General features: G+C 36.4%; 2 protein-coding genes across 2 annotated transcripts in view; both read left to right on the forward strand.

Annotated features, from left to right (window-relative positions):
- Nucleotides 1-71: 71 nt before the first annotated feature.
- Nucleotides 72-11,271, forward strand: Prx6a (Peroxiredoxin 6a). The gene is made up of 5 exons (XM_073075057.1): nt 72-436; nt 4,335-4,510; nt 6,296-6,494; nt 7,848-7,920; nt 11,007-11,271. The coding sequence occupies exons 1-5, from the start codon at nt 339-341 to the stop codon at nt 11,136-11,138; spliced, it is 678 nt and encodes a 225-aa protein (XP_072931158.1). The 5' UTR covers nt 72-338; the 3' UTR covers nt 11,139-11,271.
- Nucleotides 11,272-18,665: 7,394 nt separating this feature from the next.
- LOC140743649 (uncharacterized) overlaps nt 18,666-19,569 on the forward strand; it is a 98,170-nt gene continuing 97,266 nt past the window's right edge. The window contains exon 1 of the mRNA XM_073075077.1: nt 18,666-18,959. Coding sequence (XP_072931178.1) covers nt 18,784-18,959 — 176 coding nt within the window. The 5' untranslated portion in view covers nt 18,666-18,783. The remainder of the gene's footprint in view (nt 18,960-19,569) is intronic.

Genomic DNA, 19,569 nt, shown 5'->3' on the forward strand with positions numbered 1-19,569 from the left:
CAATTCGCCAAATCACGATGTTTCCGCTTCCGGCTACCAGTATTGCTTTCCTGAATAAAAACAAACAAACTATATTAATTTATCTAAAATATTTTTTCTCCAGACTTTCCAGAACTAACGTTTATGATCCAATTAAATAATATTAGTACATGCGGCGATCGATTCTTGGCTGTATTCGTTTTCAAACCGTCAGCGGAGTCAGTATATTCTAAGTAAAAAAAAAGTAAATTCTTTTTTCAAGTTGGAACCATCATTTATTTGAAAACTTGTCAAACGCACCGGTGCCAAGTGGGGTTACAAATTTTTGGTTTTCATATTTTGTTGTAATTTTCTGGCCGATGGCTCTTAAGATGCCGCTGTTGGGAGAAGAATTTCCTGATTTCACTGCCAATTCTACTGATGGCCAAATACAATTTCATGAATGGCTGGGGAACTCGTAAGTATTTGTTTGCTTAATGTTTTTTTTCTGCATTTAACATCTTTAAGATTATTTTTTAATATCGTCCTCCGTTTATTATGTTCTTTTAGTATGTTCCGTATTATTATACCTTTTTGTCATGTGATTATAGTATTTTTTTATATTTATTTCATAACAATTAGAAAAAATGCATCACCACATTAAATTAAACAAAAAGCCATTTATTGCACAATAATTAACCAATACATAATTGATATATATACAAAACATCTGTTATAAGTTTTCAATAGTACAACTGTTTTATTAGTATTTCTAGAGTAAGGTGCACACAGTATAATATAATAATTGTGGCTAGGTAACAAGAGCTATGGTGCTAAGACATCTATTAATATTTAATTTATATGTACATGTATAGTGATAAGGTTGATTTTGCATTAATTTTAGATTCTGTCGCTTAGAATTTTATAAACACGTTTGACGCCACTTTTGAAGTTCATTTTTGTATGGGATTGTGTATCTAGTTCTTATTTGTGATCGAAGTATTTCAGTATTATAAACTGTGATTGATTTGATCGTTAGGTTTATGTTTACGAATTATTAAAACACTACCATACTATGAATTGTATTACTTTCCTATTTAATATGAGACGATATACTAATTAATAAAATTAATCGAATCTCATTTAATTTTATGAATTGAATCATAGAAAGGACATAACTGATTAAAGCTGATATAGAACTAATGGCCAAGATAGATTTTGTTTCCTTAAGAGCGTAATTTAAGAGTAGGTAAGTACATCGCTGGCTACCTGTTATAGTTTAAGTACTTTTTATGAATACATAAACAGAACAGTTGTTATGTTTATTTTGATAGACCAAATATAGAACTAAATATTAAGTGCATCTGTTAAACCGCAAGTGCTTAATTTAAGAGGACATCGCTGGCTACCCTGTCTATTTAAAGTTAATTTTTGTAGAAACGAAAACTGAACAAATTATAAATTTCATTTATTTATGTAGAACATATATAGAACCAATTATGTAGTGCTTTGGTTAAGCAGTAGGGCATGGTCAATCGCTGGGTACAGATAGGCCAGCTGTAATGTTTAAAAATTTTCAGGCTTATAAAAATATAATACATATCAACATACATACATAAATACATATTTGGCAAAGGGAGATCTCCCGCCGGGCTAGGTGATCATGCCCGGGGAGCGGCCGTGCTCCGACAGTCTCAGTTCGGAGCTTGTATATATGCAAGATGTTTAGAAAACTTCGATAGCGTGATTCAGCAGCGCCATCTCTTGACGAGTAGCGGGAAGTCGCTACACATACATAATTCACCCTATATATGATTATAGGGTGATTTTTTCAAGTGGGCCTTCAGGACCAAATCCAAAATTATAAGGAATATAAAAAAGTTGAAATGTGTTCCAAGGCCGATTAAAAACAAATATTTCCTAACCTAGGAATGCATGTGTTCTTTTTGAAAAAAAAAAGACCTCCTTTATTATCATGACATCGGATAATGTCACTTTTAAGGTTGTTTGTCCACCGCACGTCCGTCACCCTGTAGTAAATGTATGTACCCTACTTCAGTGCCATCATTAATTATCGGTATCGGCTCGGTGATGGTGGCGGTGGACAAACAGCGTAGGGGTCAAATTCTGATAAGAAATTATAAATGACAAACTAAAAGAAAAGGGTAATTTCAGCATAATTTCTAAAATCAAAACTCACTCCAGTGTTGAGGAACCGCACATTACCAACTTTTTACAATATTAATTTGTACTCCTTGTCTCTTTTTTCTTGTCTTCCATGTAATTAAACAGGACAGAAAATATCTCTGTTAAAACATAGTCTGATGTACATCATTTTTTGAAATAGGAATTGCAAAAGAGCATTCTGTCCACCAGATGGTAAGATACAGTCTTACAGTTCAACTAGAACTAGAACCAGATATATTGCTTAACTACTTATTTCTAAAGCCTAAGTTGGAACCCCTTGTATATGTGTATATGTATAAGTGTCTCTCACTTTCTCTCTCTCTCTCTCTCGTCTCTCTTTCTCCCACAATGTTAATATCAATCAGAACCAGGTGTAGTGGTGATATTACCTTAATTTTTAATGAACAAGGTCCCTGGACCAATTGTCCCCATTTTTTTTTTATAAAAAACTATTTGAAAAATTCAACTAACGATTTCTCACTTGTCATTGTCACAATGACTTTAGCTGATCTTTAAATCTATCTACTGCACTGTAAGAGTATATGAACTGTTAAGAATAGCTGGAAATATCAAAATCTGCGCAGTTTGAATAATACAAAATTTGACCAACAATTGAGCAAAATTTTGCTTGTTGGCAAACATTTATTTATTAAAGAAATGATATACCCTAATCAACAAAATAATTTTAATCAGTGGCTCAATAGTGTAAGAAAATATTGAAAATTATTATGTTGATAAGCATTTAGGATTTGCTTAATAAATAACTCTCATTATGTACATTGGAGAATAAATTAAGAACTGTGCTACTGTTTATTTATATCAAGACAATTTGAACCTACTTCAAAGCAATTGCAGAAGAATAATTTCAACTTACTACTTATAAACAGCACAAAAGAGGGCCTCACTTTAGCTTGTAATAAAATATATTAATATTATGCTTCTAGAAATAGTACTGCATTTTTGCAGACTATATTGATTAACAGTATTTTTCTCTTTGTACATTCATTATGCCTACCGGACGCTCAATCTTCACATAAATATCTTGACAATTTGCACAGATCTGTAGCAATTGACTATTTGTTAGCAAATCAACGCCGCTGACGTCTAAACGACAATCTGCACCTATTATCATCTAAGCAGGATATCCTTGCATCGAGACTGATTGAATCTAAATGCTAAAGTGATGCATTGAATATAGTACTTGTCTGAGACCTATATGTAGTACTTATGGTTTAAGATCTTTTATGTGCGAAGACTTGACTGACGTTTCCTTTTTAATATAAAAGAAGTTTTGTTAAAATGGTGTACATGCATATAATAATCTTAAGATTGCTTCTCATTTATGTATGTATAGTGGATGATGTTAACTTTCAAAAGTAACAAGGAATAACAAATCCTTTACCAACTTTTATTTTAACACTCACCAAATTCAATTTAAGTAATAAATCGTCTTACAGCAGCAGTGTATTTCTGGGGGCCTACCACCATCTTTTAAAAACCATCATAGTTCAGGAAAGTTTTATTTCCTCCTTAACAGTAAAATATTCCGTCATACACAGGTGAACAAACTTAAACCCTTATTAATTTTTCGTTTATCCATTGTATAAAACCAACTGAAATTGTCATATTTTGCTTAAAAAGTTAAATTTCCTGCAAAAAAGTAAAATATTATTGTGTTAAGAGATGGTAGTAACCCTGCTGTATTCATATTTTTTTATAACTACCTATTGTATAACATAAGGAAGGTATTAGTCTAATTGAATTTGAGGATTCCTACCACTATTTTTTTGTTTTATATTTTGGTATTTGTTATCATAACAGATATAGAATTACATGAATTACAAAAATGTATCATGTCTACTAAATTTATATTTCGACGAACATACCTGAATACGTCGGAAAATATCAGTTCTCGTAAGGGAACCGTCAGTTATTTTTAACTTACTTTACTTTTAGTATTTGTTTTATAGAGTCCATATAAATACACAGTAATTTTTTTCAAGTGTCGTAACTAAAACTCTTAACCATTGCAATTCAAGATATAGAACCCCGTGACAAACAATTAGCGACAGTATCTCATTGTTTCTCTTTAGGTACGGAACCCTAAAAATGGCTTCAATTAAATTGTATAAGCGTCGTTATACTACTTACTTATCATAATTATCACAGTATTATTCGATAAATTTCAGATGGGGCATATTGTTTTCTCACCCCTCCGACTACACCCCTGTATGTACGACGGAGCTGGCTCGCGTGCTGGCCTTGCTGCCGGAGTTCCAGAAGCGCAATGTGAAAGTTATTGCCTTGTCCGTCGACAGTTTGGAGTCGCACTTCGGTTGGATCAAGGATATCAAAGCCTATGCAGGTAAAATCTTCTTGCACACACATTTATTCCACGTCAATAAAATGTAATTTATGTATTAGGTATTATATGTATAGCGTGGTATTGTAACAGTATGTTATTAAGACCCCAAAGACGCTTCCTCTACAATGGTTTTTGATGTATAACTGTAATATGCTATCTATACATTACCGTTTTCTACATTGAAGGGTTTGATAAGAGAAAGATATAGTTGTTTCCATGGCGATACAACCCTTTGTGGGGTGACTCCGGCGGCACTACCGCCACACCTGTTTTCGCCTAATAACAGCTGGCCACTGCTGCATTCTGGTTTGAATTGTGTTGTAAAGGAGACACACTTTGCTGAGCTCCGTTGGGCGCTGAGACCTTCGGCAGGAATCTATTCCCATTTTGGGGTTGAGTTGTGGGTCTTCAAGTTACCACCACATAGTATGCATGCTCGTTAGCGACCTCTACCTTGAAATAAACCGTATAAGATGTTTTCTAACTTAGCCCTCATACATAGCAACATATCTGTGGCATCAGGCATTGACTACAGATTGCATGCACATTTGCTGCATCTTTGCTGTAAAGGATATAATGCAAATTAAAATGCAGTTTATGGAGATGGATTTACAGAGGCAATGATGTAGATCATTGACTCTTTAAATTCCAAAACTGGATATAACTGTCTTCGATAAATGAGGAAAATGACCACAGATAAGCATGAAGGTCTAGTGCGTCCAGTAGACTTCATAACATCGACGACGAATTGGCAATAACTCCTAACTCAAAAAACGCTACTTTACATAAGGAGGAACGCTACTTTAAATAAGAAGAAACGCTACTTTAAAAAGACATAGAACGTATAGCCACACTTTAATATTTTGCTCAATTTTGAACCTAAGGACCTGGTGTCTTAAGGACGACCCGTGATACGTGATTTTATGTCAAAATATGCAAAAATAGCTTTTTCGTAAAATATTGAGATACGAGTTATTGCTAGTTCATCGTCGATATTTTTTTTCTTTTTTATAATATAAGAGTAGCAGACGAGCATGCAGTCCACCTGATGGTAAGTGGCTACTGCCGCCCATGGACATCTGTAATCAACCCCAGATAGGATTAGATATTCCTACCTGAGGTCGGCCACAGATGCGCCGCTACCCCTGAGGACTAAGCTGGAATGCCTCGGAAAAGTCTTTCTCCCTTACCACACCCTTCAAACCGGAACACAGCAGCACCTAACACCGCAGTTATTAGGTAGAAATAGGTGTGGCGGTGGTGCCGCCGGAGTCGAACCACAAAGGGTTCTACCACCTTCAGATCAGATTTGAGATCATCATTAGATAAACTATTACGTCATATTTAAGAAATGTCGTCATTTATATAAAACATTTGAACCAATGTTAGCTCATTAGAATAAGTAATGAAGGCTTGTAACTAAAAAGTACCTACATTATAGTGTTTAGAAAGCTACTAGAGGCAAATAGCATCAAACTACAAACTCATCATCGAATAAATTATTAGTATGATATATAAATTATATATGCTTTCTACACTCAAAGCGTCACTCTAGGGTTCCCTATGTCATGCCTTGAATGTACAAACACCCAGACCCAAAACAGATATTTAAATTCATTATTCAGATACCTGTTTGCCTGGGATTGAAGCTGGAACCATTTGCGCGGCATACTGGTATGGCGTCTGCTCCCCCGTCAATGTCATAATTTCAATTCAAATTGATTAAATAGAATATAGATGATCGATATCATATAATATATTATAAAGTTTATCTGTAATTTTCAGGATACTCCGAGGAGGGCTTTCCGTATCCTATCATAACGGACAAGGATAGGATCTTATCGTTCCGGTTCGGGATGCTTGACAGGGATGAACTGGACTCTGAGGGCATACCACTGACTGCTCGGGCGGTGTTCGTCGTGGACCCTAACAAAAAATTCAGATTGAGTATCCTGTATCCTGCAACTACAGGCAGAAATTTTGAGTAAGTATCCAATATCATAGAAAAGTAGTGATAGCCTAGTGGTTAAGAGCATACCTGAACCAGCATACCTGAGAAATCTAAAAAAAAAGAAGTTTTCAAAGGTATGTGAAGTCTAACCAATTCACACTTGGCCAGCGCGGTGAACTATGGCCTAATCCTTCTCATTCTGAGAAAAGACCTGTGCCCAACAGTGGGACAGTAATGGATTGATGATGATGATCATAGAAAACAGGATAACACCCGCAAGTAAACAATCAATATTCACCAATGCTAGCCTACCCCAGTTTTTGTGCTAGTTATTATACCCTATTATAGCCTAGTTATTATGCTAGTTGTATGCAGAAGTTAGATGATATACACAAGTATTACGGGGCCAGTGTCTAGTCATGACCAAGCGACACTTACTAACAGACTTCAGGAGCATTTCTCAGTGGCCAAACTAATACAAAATCTAATATCCATTGATATAAAAATGAACCTTTTCTTTGTTTTTGTTAAAGTCATTGTACCAGACATAATTATTATGGAAAATGTTTCAATACTTACAACGTGTCAATTATAACATGTAGGTAAATAAAGTTTGTAACGTATATATTCTATAATAACATAATGTCTGTTTATTACGGTTCAAGAGATATAGTCGACAGTCGGACAGACAGCGGAGGCTTAGTAATAGGGTCCGTTTTTACCCTTTAGTACGGAACCCTAAAAAGTAGTGTCAAAAATGTTTAACTAGGCACTTATATTTTCTTAAATGAATACATTAAGTCATTCGATCATATTTTTTTCCATCTTCGTTATCCAACCTACGGCTACAATCTTAAAAGATATAGATAAGATTGCAGTAGGAAAGGAGAATGCGGTCTATCTGATGATAAGTGGTCACAAACGCCCATGGTCATTTGTGTATAGAACAAGGTTTCTACCCCTCTCCATCACATACATTTACACTTCAGAGGACTAAGACCTATATTCTTAATTCTGTAAAAAAGAACCAAAATATTATTTTTATTTATTCAGTACATATGTAAATCATTGTTAAAATAATTATAATTTAAAAACAAAAAACCACGCTCAAATCGCAGAAGTAATCGCAAAAGTAAAATCGTTAATCCTGATTCCTGACCATCTTAAAGAAGAGAATGGTATAAAATTATTAAAATTGTGTATTGTAATTGGTTCTTGATAATTGTACAAAATTTTAAATTAATCGGACCATTCAAAGTGGGTAAAAATCGAGCTCAAAGATTCCGTTACATACATATAGGTCAAGCTAATAAAAGCGTGGTAAAAATGTGTTTTACTATTTGTTTAAAACAATTTTAATAATGATACATGTCGTTTGTGTTTCAGTGAAATCCTGCGCGTGATCGATTCTCTCCAGCTCACCGACAAAGCTGATGTGGCCACTCCAGCGGATTGGGCGGTTAGTACCTTCATAATATCACATTGAGAACATGCCTATGCATGTTTATACATTTATACATTATAAATGCATATTTTCTATAACAATCCCCACAAAAGCGCTTGGTCGCGCTAGTGTCCTCGTATTCCTGAGTAGGCAAAGTTTTCAAGCTTTTATTTTCATTGGTCTTGTCGTCCTGTGTCTGTTGAAGGTGGTAGAACCCTTTGTGGTTCGACTCCGGCGGCACCACCGCCACACCTATTTCTACCTAATAACAGCAGTGTTAGGCGCTGCTGTGTTCCGGTTTGAAGGGTGTGGTAAGGGAGACAGACTTTTCTGAGGCGTTCCAGCTTAGTCTTCAGGGGTAGCGGCGCATCTGTGGCGGACCTCAGGTAGGAATATCTAATCTTATCTGGGGTTGATTACAGAATACAGATGTCCATGGGCGGCAGTAGCCACTTACCATCAGGTGGACTGCATGCTCCTCTGCTATTCCTATATTATAGAAATTCATAGCATAATATGCTATTCCATCCATATTATGGAATTTATGTATGTATTATGTAAGTGTTTTGTTTATAATTGTTTTATTACAATGTATTCGTTTCCTACTATAGGACATGTGAATTCCAAATGAGAAAGCATAGTCCCGTACGATGGTCAAATGAGAGTGTATAACCTTACACACATTTTGAAAATATATCAGGCAATTGGGTTTCTATACTATGTTTTATTTCGCCATCAAAATGAAATTATAAAACGAACCAGTGATTGAAACCCAAAATAATAATGTAAAATGCGATTGTTAATTAATATTGGTATTATTGACATAATAACAACAAATATCAAATAACATTAATGAACAATTCGCTTCGTGTCGGTAGAGGATGAATTCGACCCCTGACCATTACATGTTGGAGTGTCGCAGGGCAGGTGTCTCTCGCCGCTCCTCTACTCTCTATACCAACGACACCCCCACTCTAGAGGGTCACCTCAGAGAGTGGGAGCACAATACTACTTCACCTCTTCGCTGAGTCTCGACATGGCGGTCGCGAGACTGCAGTGGTTACTCGTCTTGCTAGCCAAGAGGCTGGATAAGAGTTAAGTAAGCAAGATAGTAGTCAGACAGTTCAACACCGTTCTATACCGTCTACGCTATGTTTCCGTGACCGGGGAGTAGTCTGGCAATCCACAGTTAGGTCCCTGGGATGTCACATTAAACATCAGTTCCACAGATGAATCACATCATTCTCCAGGCCCCTGCCGCACGAGCGAAGCTCCGACCGGTGTTGTCGTCCCAGCTACCGACATCGACTAAACTAAGGGTATACAAGACGTACATCTGATCACGCCTAACTTACATGGCGCCTGCTTGGTACGCGTTGGTAGCCAAGTCACACCGCAAACGCAACCAGGCCCTGTTATCGTCGTAGGAGCCTGTCCCTACGTGTGGAAGGACGTGGTGACGCGTGACATCAGTGTTCCGACCACAGAGGACTTCCTGAAGACGTTGTCGGAGCGAATGTTCGCTAAAGTCTTCGATGGCCCACATTTCCCACCTGAGGCGCATTGCGCATTGCTTCACGCTCGTCTTACTGACGGATGCTCTCTGCCTAGGGAGCTCCTGGGCTAAGGTCCCATGACCACCAAAGAGAATTCCTCAGCCCACTTAGATCTAACCCAAAGACTCTCCACCTCACCACCAATATCTCCGACCCCCTGCCCAACACCTGGGCCAGTTGACCCCTTGAGAATTGCCCAGGTAAAGATACGTCGAGGCCCAAAAGGCCACAGAGTAGGACGCCGGGTTTCGTTCAATGAACGATTGAACAAATCAAAGAATATTAATGTTACAGTGACAGTCCAACTAATTGAAAATAAATTTTCATGAATGACGGTAGAACTATAAGTCCAATTTTTGGTCATTAGTCATTATACATACTCTGTAAAATTTTCAAGTGTATTACGGTTCAGGCGATAGTGCCCTGTGACAGACGGACAGATAGCGGAGGCTTAGTAATAGGGTTCCGTTTTTACCGTTTAAGTAAAAAGGTCGCTGCAGCCATCGTTTTTCATACTGAATCCCATTCCTATTATACTTAGTGTTTTACCTTTTATTATTATAATCAATTTCTATTGTCTTCAGAAGACTGCGTAGCCCTTTTTTTTTAACGCGGAGAAATCCTCGTGGATCCTTTTCTGCCTGGGGGAGCAAGAGGGGTATGTCGGACTCTTACCGACTAAAACTCCGCAACGTTCCTCTGGACGCTCGGTGCCGGGTCACGAGGAGCGTGTGCATTACATTCGCAGGCCGGCAACGTCGGCCGGCGCTGGTGTTAACGCCAGCCACGTCCCGAGAGGGAGGGGCCCCTCTCATTGGTGTCCCTCATAAGATGAGCGTGCAGAACGCACACACGACATCTCGAGCCCTTGACGCTAGAGTTGGATTCCCCCGAATCTACCTCCGTAGGCTCATGGGACGGGGAAAGTGTGCAAGCATCACAGCTTCACAGAAGGAGCGCACCGCCTGCCACGACCTGTCTCTTCCGACCATGACGCGAACTACGGTCGTTAGGGAGAGGTCGGCCCCCAATACAGAGCTGAGTGCGCTGCGCTCCGTACTCCGCGCAGGGCGTACCTACAGCGTATGCTGTGCTGTCTCGTCAAGGCAATCGTCGCAGTAATATATTATATTATATTAATTACACCAAATCAACAATTTTGAAGTATTCGTGAAGTCGTTTATTTCATTTTAATCACATCAATCCCTTTGGTAATATTTCCTTTTATCCTGCAATTGGCTACGATGGTTTTTAAAAAAATAACTACGGTACACATTTCCATGACAATGTTGTCATTGGAAAGCTTCAAAACTTAGCTTTATCATTTCACTTAGCATTTGAAAATGCAGATGTATAACAAATACACATCTGCATTTTGAAATGCAACGGTTCTAAATGCGTGCTTGCAAAGTGATTCGATTTGCAAGCAAGCGAGTGTTGTATGATTATAATTTTCACTAATGCTCGGAAATAAATACGTGGTCCCAAAAAATCTGTTTGTTTACATAAAAACTTGCATACTTTAATTATCCATTTTATTTTCAGCAAGGAGATCGTTGCATGGTTCTGCCATCATTGCCAGCTGACGAGGTGGCCGAGAAGTTCCCCGACGCACGCGTCGTGAAACTTCCCTCCGGTCTTCAGTACTTGAGGGAGACGCCCTGCCCAAAGCACTAATAACGTACCAAAGAGTTACAGATTGTTATTTTTTTATGTTATTAAAATTCTTGGTATTTTTTTCTTATACCTACTGTATTAGATTCTTTATTCCACTACTATTTAACTATTCAATAAAGTTTATACACTATTATTTGTTGTTTTTATTCAAAGGCGACATTGAATGTGAACCATTTGCTATAATATTATCGATGATAGGTAATTTCAAAAATGTTTGTAAGGTGATTGAAAAGAACAGCTGGTGCAGATATTCCGAAATACAAATCTGCGACTACAAAATTGCGTTACAGTGCTACTAATGGTCCAAGGATTAAAATGAATGTAGTGCCTAAATTTAGGTTATATACATGTAAATGATAAGTATGTACTCGCTTCAAGCAACATCATTTTTAGAATGGACCGTAGCAAGTCGAATAAGTAGAACTGAATTTAGAAACTGGAAATCGTAAATTTACTTTAGATACTTAAATGCAATTCAATATAAATATGCAATCTCATAAAATGCATTTGCTTTTGATGGTTAAATTGGTCGGGTAACTATCGCGCTATATATCTCGTATGTCGAAATCGCAGTAACGCGTACAGCCGTTAATGCATAATTTGCAATTGGTACTGCGAGACAAGCGCGAATAGCTATCGATTACGTAGAGCAGGCGTATTATTTAAGCGTTTATATAGATTGAACAACAAAATGGTCTACTATACAGTTTATACATATATTATTACTAACTGCCCCCGGCAAACGTGTTGCCATATAAATAAAAAAATGTTAAGGGTAAACAACTCTTATCACTTAGAGGTATGAAAAATAGATAGTAGCCGATTCTCAGACCTACTGAATATGCACATATTTGGTGAAAGTTGATAAAGCCGTTTCGGAGGAGTACGGAATATAAAATTCTCGTGTCACAATGTTAGTAACATTGTGACACGAGAATTTTATATTTAAGATAAGTAGTTACATCGATCGTTACCTACATAGAAAATACTAAAGGGTACTGGTCCTTACAAACTTAGCAACTTAGAGGCCCTAGAATGTAGTCCATTAGACCACGAAGCATTGCACCCATGGTTAGTTTGACATGTACGTTATACCTACGTTAATTCTATACGGAAAAATAAAAGAATATTCACATTCACAACTGTCTTCGTTCGTACTTGTTAGTGGCACAAAAATATAATTATACGAGTAATAATAATTCTTTGTAATGAAAATGCTTGTGTAATGAAATAAAAATAAAATAAATATTATTTAATGCGGTACATGGAGTGGCGGTAATAATAGGTATAATAAATTAGATTCTATTATTATCGAATATTAGTCAATTTCATAATTATTTTGAGTTTTTACCTTGTAGATTCAGGTACCTACTCATATTTTACATTGTCAAATCAATACGTATCTATAGTTAGCTAGATTTATGATTGGTGTCTACTATGTAATAAAATAAATTATGATGTTTATGTACAATTTTGTTACGTAGGTATGTTCCCCTACAGATATTAGGGAGGTAATCAAGTAACATAGATACGAATGATATTTTTCGTAATTTTTTTGTTTTGTAAAGAAATCATTTTCTATTTGCCACTTAAATATCTATTTGGCAATTCCTGGACATCACTATCATTTTTAAGTTGTTAAACCCGTCGGAGGTCATCGAGCTGCCTTAAAACTAAAGAAGTGCGTTATTTTATAAATTTTATCTCCGGAAATCTTTATTGTAGCATCCTGTCAATATATACACTGATCAAGTGATCAAAGACATAATTATAGAGAGGATTTAGGTCGTCAATGATGATATAGTCAAGCACGTGCCCTAACATAAATTGATATTAATGTATTTAGGATTTACAAAAACATTTGAAAATAAATAGAAGATTGTAAAACTCTTTGGAAAGATAGTGAACGCTTAGAAAGTCGTCTGCAGTGGTCTACTATTCCTTGTAGCAAGAAGCAGTGTAGCGCTGCTGTGCTAAGCTCTAATTTTTAAGTGTCTTAATTTACTTTTTCAAGATGTTCCATCCTAGTGTCTATAATAAAGGAAGAATCTAGTTCTATATAAGAATGGTGACAATTATCCAATTGTCCGTGTGTGTAAGGGCGTGTGCTATTAGACAAAAATAGCAGTATTTTCCTCGCGTTTTATTCCGCTGCTAAAGGAAGTAATCAATAATTTTACCAACCAAACAACCACAGACTAGAGGTACATAGGACAGGAACACCTCGAAAGGAAAACCTAAATACATATGTACATACATTATCAAGTAATTAGTTGGTACTACCTAATATTATTAACTTCATAAAACTCCGGATCGAGACATATTTACATGCTTGCTCTACAAGTCTACACGCCGTACAACGCTACAGTTAAATTGTAAACGCACAACCATGTTACAACATTGCTAATGACAAAATTTACTCCTAGAAACTTAGTTACTAATAATACCAAGCCCGGTACAATAAATAATGGTTCGATTTGGCCAGAATATCGCTTAGAATAGCTAGTCATTACCAGATAAAATCAGTTATCCAAAACGAAAATGAATAGAAAGTTTTCTTTAATAAAAAATAGTTATCGGAATTGTTTCGATCACATCAGTAAAGTATCCTTATATAAAAGGTTTTCAATTTTGTGTAGAAACAGTAAGAACGGATACCAATTAGTTTTGAATTATTTTATTTCATTTCTTTCCTTACTGCAATGGTCTTTTAAAACCAATAACTATAATTGATAGGTAATACTGCAACTTTGCTCGCTTCCTTTTCTTACGAATGTGTGCATAAAGCGAACGCAGCAAACCATAATTTTAGAGATAAGTAGGTAGGTGTCAGCTTATAACCTTGTGGTTAGAGATGCAACGATATATCGATCCTAATATATCGATAACGAAATTATAAATATATTTTTATCAAAATCTAAATTAATCTTTCTAATTTGTCGATAAAAAAAAAGAAAGTATCGATATGTCGAGGAATATATTATCGATATATTTTATGATAAAGTCGTGGTCGTAAAGGTGGTCGAACGTCGAACGACATCGAAGACTTTACCACCGCACCCAATTCTAGTTACCTTTACATCATTGTTAAACGCTGGCGTGTACGAGTATGGGTTTGAAGGGTGTAGGTAGCGGAGACATACATAAATGTATACCAGGTGTTTCAACTTTGTCCTCCTCATGGGTAGCAATGCACCTGTGGCCGACCTCAGGCAGGATTCTAATGTTATCTGAAGTTCATTACAGATGTCTAAGGGGGGCAGTAGCCATACAATTAATTAAAGTAATCATACAATTCATTTCTATATTCAGAGCGGACTAGCAGTTTTACTTGGATTATACCATCAGGTAGTTTGTCCCTGTAGTTCTGGGACTAGAATAGGGCTACGGTATCGCCTGCCTGTCGTAAGAGGCGACTAAAAGGGGGCTTCCGGGGTTGCGGTTGGCAAGAGTGGGAGCTCGAACCGTCCAGTAAGCGACCCCGGGAAGGACGGCGGTATGTGTGGTCGCATACCGTCGTGAACACCAGATGGTTTAAGAGGAGCGAAAACTGCTCTCCCAGGGCAGAGCCCGATCGGGGCATAGTCCTTGGAGGACTCCGGTTGTGTTCCGTCGTCTCCCGGAGTTACTATGACTTCCGTCGTCTCACGGAGTGATACTTATGTATCACTATTTTAGGCCTTCGATATGAATGACGATATTTATATCGATAATTTCACCATCGTACATCCCTATTGGTGTTCTATTTACAAGCTTAGTCGGTAAGTAGAGATATAGAGTAATTTTAATACAGGTAAATCTATCGATATTTTACTATCTAAATTTATATTTGTATATACATATACTTTAAGTACTTGTTAAAACGCATTGGTTGGTTTGAAAAACGAAATAAATAACAATAAAAATAATATTTTAAAAATATAATTTTATAACTTATCCTTGTTGTAAAATTATTGTATACATAATTTTGAATACTATTGTGTATCCCGTCAAAATTTACCTGTTTCCAAAATTGTTTTTAAAAGATAATCCATACTTCCATTTTATTTATTTTTGTAGACCCAAGCGTACTCAAATTTAATGTCGTCCTCTAAAATAATGTTGTTTGAGTTGCGAATTCAGATCTTGGTTGTCCGGGTAAGTCCGATTCACGATAATTCGGACCTAAACTATACGATTCATAATTACTGTAATACAACAATCAAGATGACATTAATACAACATAATTCATCATTAATAATTTCAGTTAATCTTAAGATTTACCGTACTTCGGGCTTTTACAATAGCATATTTTTTACTTTGACTAACTTTAACATGCCATTATATATACCAGCCGAATAAAGTGATTTATTTATCACACGGTCTGGACAAATTAGTTATTATACATAAAAACCAGTCATTATGTATAATACTCGTAGCAATTTGATCACTTTGACTGTAACATATACATTTACTCTATTTAGGGTCCGTGCAGAAAGGAAGCTTTTCCGTTTGTCTGTTTGTCCTACTTTTGGAGGTCGGTAACATTTAAACCAAGTAGACTATTGACATTTTCACAATATTCATTTTTTTTATAAAAAGGACCTTATTAAAGAAACAGTGTTTTTTTAAGTTTTCAGTATCAAACCATGTATGATTATAGCATCAGTATGAGTTTGTACGTTTTTACAAAAAATACTGTTGTATTTGTTTGCGTATTGGCCCATACGTTTCTAATCAGCGCCCCTAGCGAACTATATCAGAACTGATTGGAAATACGTAAACAAATACAAAAACAGTCATTATTGTAAAAACTTAAAAAACATGCTAAGCTTTGGAAATGCATTATATTTAAATATTTTATTTCCCTGCTGTTATTTATATTGTCTATTTCTTACGGTTCAATAGGTAAAACGGAAAACACCGAAAAATATCGGTGGCTTGCATGGTGACCCCGTTAATTATGAAGTATTTTTGTTTAATTCTAATATTTGTTGTTATAGCGGTGGTTGTTATTCTGTGAAAATTTCATGTGTCCATCTATTATAGCTCCCGAGATAGAGTGCTGTGACTGAAAACGGAGGCTTAGTAAACTGATTCTGTCATTGCCCTTTGGGTACGGAACCCTATAAAAGTAACACAGGTCACCTCCAAGACTTAAAATCTTTAGTTTCTACTTTATAGTGCCCTAGAAGTCAATTAACGCCATTATATGCCACGTATTTAAAAACTAGGTATTTATCAGAAAACACGATATTTATTTTGAATTTAATACCGAGTTTTAGACTAACAACAATGAATTTTGTTTTCATCTTGTCAATGTTTTACAGGTAGCAAGCACCCTTAGTGGTTCGTAAACCACTCCTACACTTGCTATTATTTCATGTTATTTAGGTATATTTGTAGGTATACACGAGGTATTACGCATACGTCTTTCTCATTTTTCTGTTATTTACTTTTGTTATTTGTAGATAATACATTTAGTATAGTGTAATTGGTGTGGCATCGTTGGTCAGAGTTGCACGACGTACAGGGCCGCACTGAAAACCAGTCGCCGGAGTCTGTTATTTCTCATAGGCATCGGCAGAGACTGAGTGCGACCATTTTTGCTGCTATACTGTATCGTTTACGTCACGTGTTTTTTTTAATTTGTTATTATTTTTTATTGTATCCCTTCCATTGTAATTATTTTCTTTTGTATGTTGTAACTTGTATAGCATGTAACATGGTTTCTTTCTTTCTTGCTTTCTTTCTATCCTTATAGTGCTATATACAGGGTAACACTTATCCGAGGTGATCCTATTTAGTCCTCAGGGGTAGCGAATTACCATCAACTCATGCCTCTTTGCCTTAATATAAAAATACAAATAATTATTATAAGCGAATGATTGTAAGGTATAATACCAATGAAAAATTGAGCAGCCTTATATTGAAGCTTAGCCAAAATTTCCGACTAACCAGGTATTGTATTCCTGAGATTCTTAGATAAATCACCAACCCAAGGCCTTAGCCCAAAAAGCAGTGGCATTCATTTACTGAGGCATAGTTGTCGCGCAAAGATTGTGGTATTTTGTAATTTGAAAGTGGTATTTTGAAGGTGGTAGAACCCTTTGTGGTTCCACTCCGGCGGTACCACCGCCACACCTATTTCCACCTAATATCAGCAGTGTTAGGCGCTGCTGTGTTCCAGTTTGAAGGGTGTGGTAAGGGAGACAGACTTTTCCGAGGCGTTCCAGCGTATTCCTCAGGGGTCGCTACCCTGCGCCGCTGCGCATCTGTGGCCGACCTCAGGTAGGAATATCTAAACCTATCTGGGGTTGATTACAAATGTCCATGGGCGGCAGTAGCCACTTACCATCATATGGACTGTATGCTCGTCTGCTACTTCATATTTAAAAACAAAGAAAAACTTAAACAAAGCACTTTTAAAATACACCGGTGAAACCTCGGTGAATAACTCGGTAACTTTCAATTTGATAAAAAAAATGTTTTTTTTGTGTATAAAACCTTATTTCAACCATGTTTTTCCAATCTAGACATGAACTTAAGTAATTATGTTAAGTTTCAAATTTATAAGCCCTGTGTTTTAATTAACTAATCAATAACAATAATTAACATTGGCAGCATATTGCATTTTCAAAAGTTCATGAAATACAACCGATTATAACACTTATGTAAGTTAGTAGTTAGTATTTAATATAAGTTAGTAAAAAATAATGGAAATAGATTGATAGTTAGGTACCTACATGGTTACAAAGTCCTACCCCATTTTAGAAGCACCTAATTTTATCTGAGTGGCTATGTCTCTAAAAAACCTCAGTATATTTAATTAGCTCCACAATTAATACTTAACTTTTTTTATTTAATAAATAAATAATACGTTAACATTATTATTGTTTAAGCCGTAGACAGTTTACTACACTACTTAAAATATTTAAAAACAAAACAAACTTTCGCATAAACTTGTTTTAGGCTCTCATGGATTTAAAATATGCAAAAAGTATACCGCTATCAACTTGGATTTAGCAAATCTAAACAACAATTCATCGAATCCAGGTAGGATTGTCAGAGCCGAAGCAATAATATTTATCACAATCATTCATAATGTGTGAATCATAGTAAGTATTACTGATATAAATATAAAATACTTTGGCAGTCTCGCAAAAAGGTGACACAGTTCTATCTTCGGAATTTGGTAGTCTTGGAAAACAGGCTTATTGTCGTCGGATATATCGAGGTTACAGAACATTATTACTACCTGTGAGGATATAATACGTAAATAAGACTGATGACATCTCCAGCTCGCATAAGATTTAAAGTGACATTAAAGTTTATACGTTTGAGAAGTGAAAACTCCCGAATGAGTTTATAAAATCTGCGAAAAGTAAATTAACGAATAAAGTTTATCAGATAAATTAATAAATGTTATGAAAGGACGCAGCGGAGACAAGGATTGCAGCGACACCCCGACAAGAGCGGGCGGTAGGCGGCCTGTGGGCTCTAGTGAAAGCCCTCACTTTCATTGGAGTGGGGCAGCCACGCACCACTACCACGAGCCACAACAAAAGTGAACGTCGTTGAGAGAGCATAGCACGCCGCGAGTCGGCCACTCGGTAGCGTGACAGTACGTTTGTCTCGCGCGTTTCGTGCGCATCGTGCTCCTGTGATGTCCAGGTGGTGGATGGTGGTGTTTCTGGTGGCGGGCGCTGCAGCAGCGGGCACCCGCTTACCGCGCACGTCGCCGCCCGCACCCCCGGCGCCTGCGCCCCCCCCACCCTCGCCGGCGCCGCGCCTCCCCCAGAGGAATTTCACCCTCTCCTCCCGAACATCTGTACGAAACAGGTTAGTACATCTTATATCTCCCTAATTTATTATATTTCTCTCGTAAAACCTTTTTTATCTGTTATATTTATAAATATTAACTTAATATAACATTTAAAATTATTTATGAATAATATATGTGTACCAAATTAAATTATAACTGTATTTAAATATATGCAGGAGTCATTTTAAAATAAATATTATTGAGACAATTTTAAACAGTTCGAAACCATACTGTAACTGTTATGTATACATAATACATGCGCTATAATATTACCACCAGTATTAATTTTATGAATCATTAACATAATGAGTTCTATGTTTTTACGCACCTACTTATTACAACTAGTCATGGCGCACTTGACACATTCTCTTGATAAATTATTTCTCTAATAAGTCGATTAACAAGTTTTGCGAGTTCACTTAAAAATCTTATACAATCTTGATTACACTTCAATGTATGTATTAAAATTACCTTGCGATTAGTGGGTAAGTACTTGGCAGTAATACATGAGTTGCCGGCTGTGGGGCACTACTAGGGTTACCAGCTTTTAAAAGAAAAGTTGTATCTTTAAAAAATGCAACAAAATTTTAAATCGCCGGCCAATTCCTACAAACATAATAGCCCACA

This window comes from Epargyreus clarus, unplaced genomic scaffold (genome assembly GCF_041222505.1).
Source record: "Epargyreus clarus isolate Ecla_fem2 unplaced genomic scaffold, WU_Ecla_fem_2.2 ptg000007l, whole genome shotgun sequence".
Classification (NCBI taxonomy): domain Eukaryota; kingdom Metazoa; phylum Arthropoda; class Insecta; order Lepidoptera; family Hesperiidae; genus Epargyreus; species Epargyreus clarus.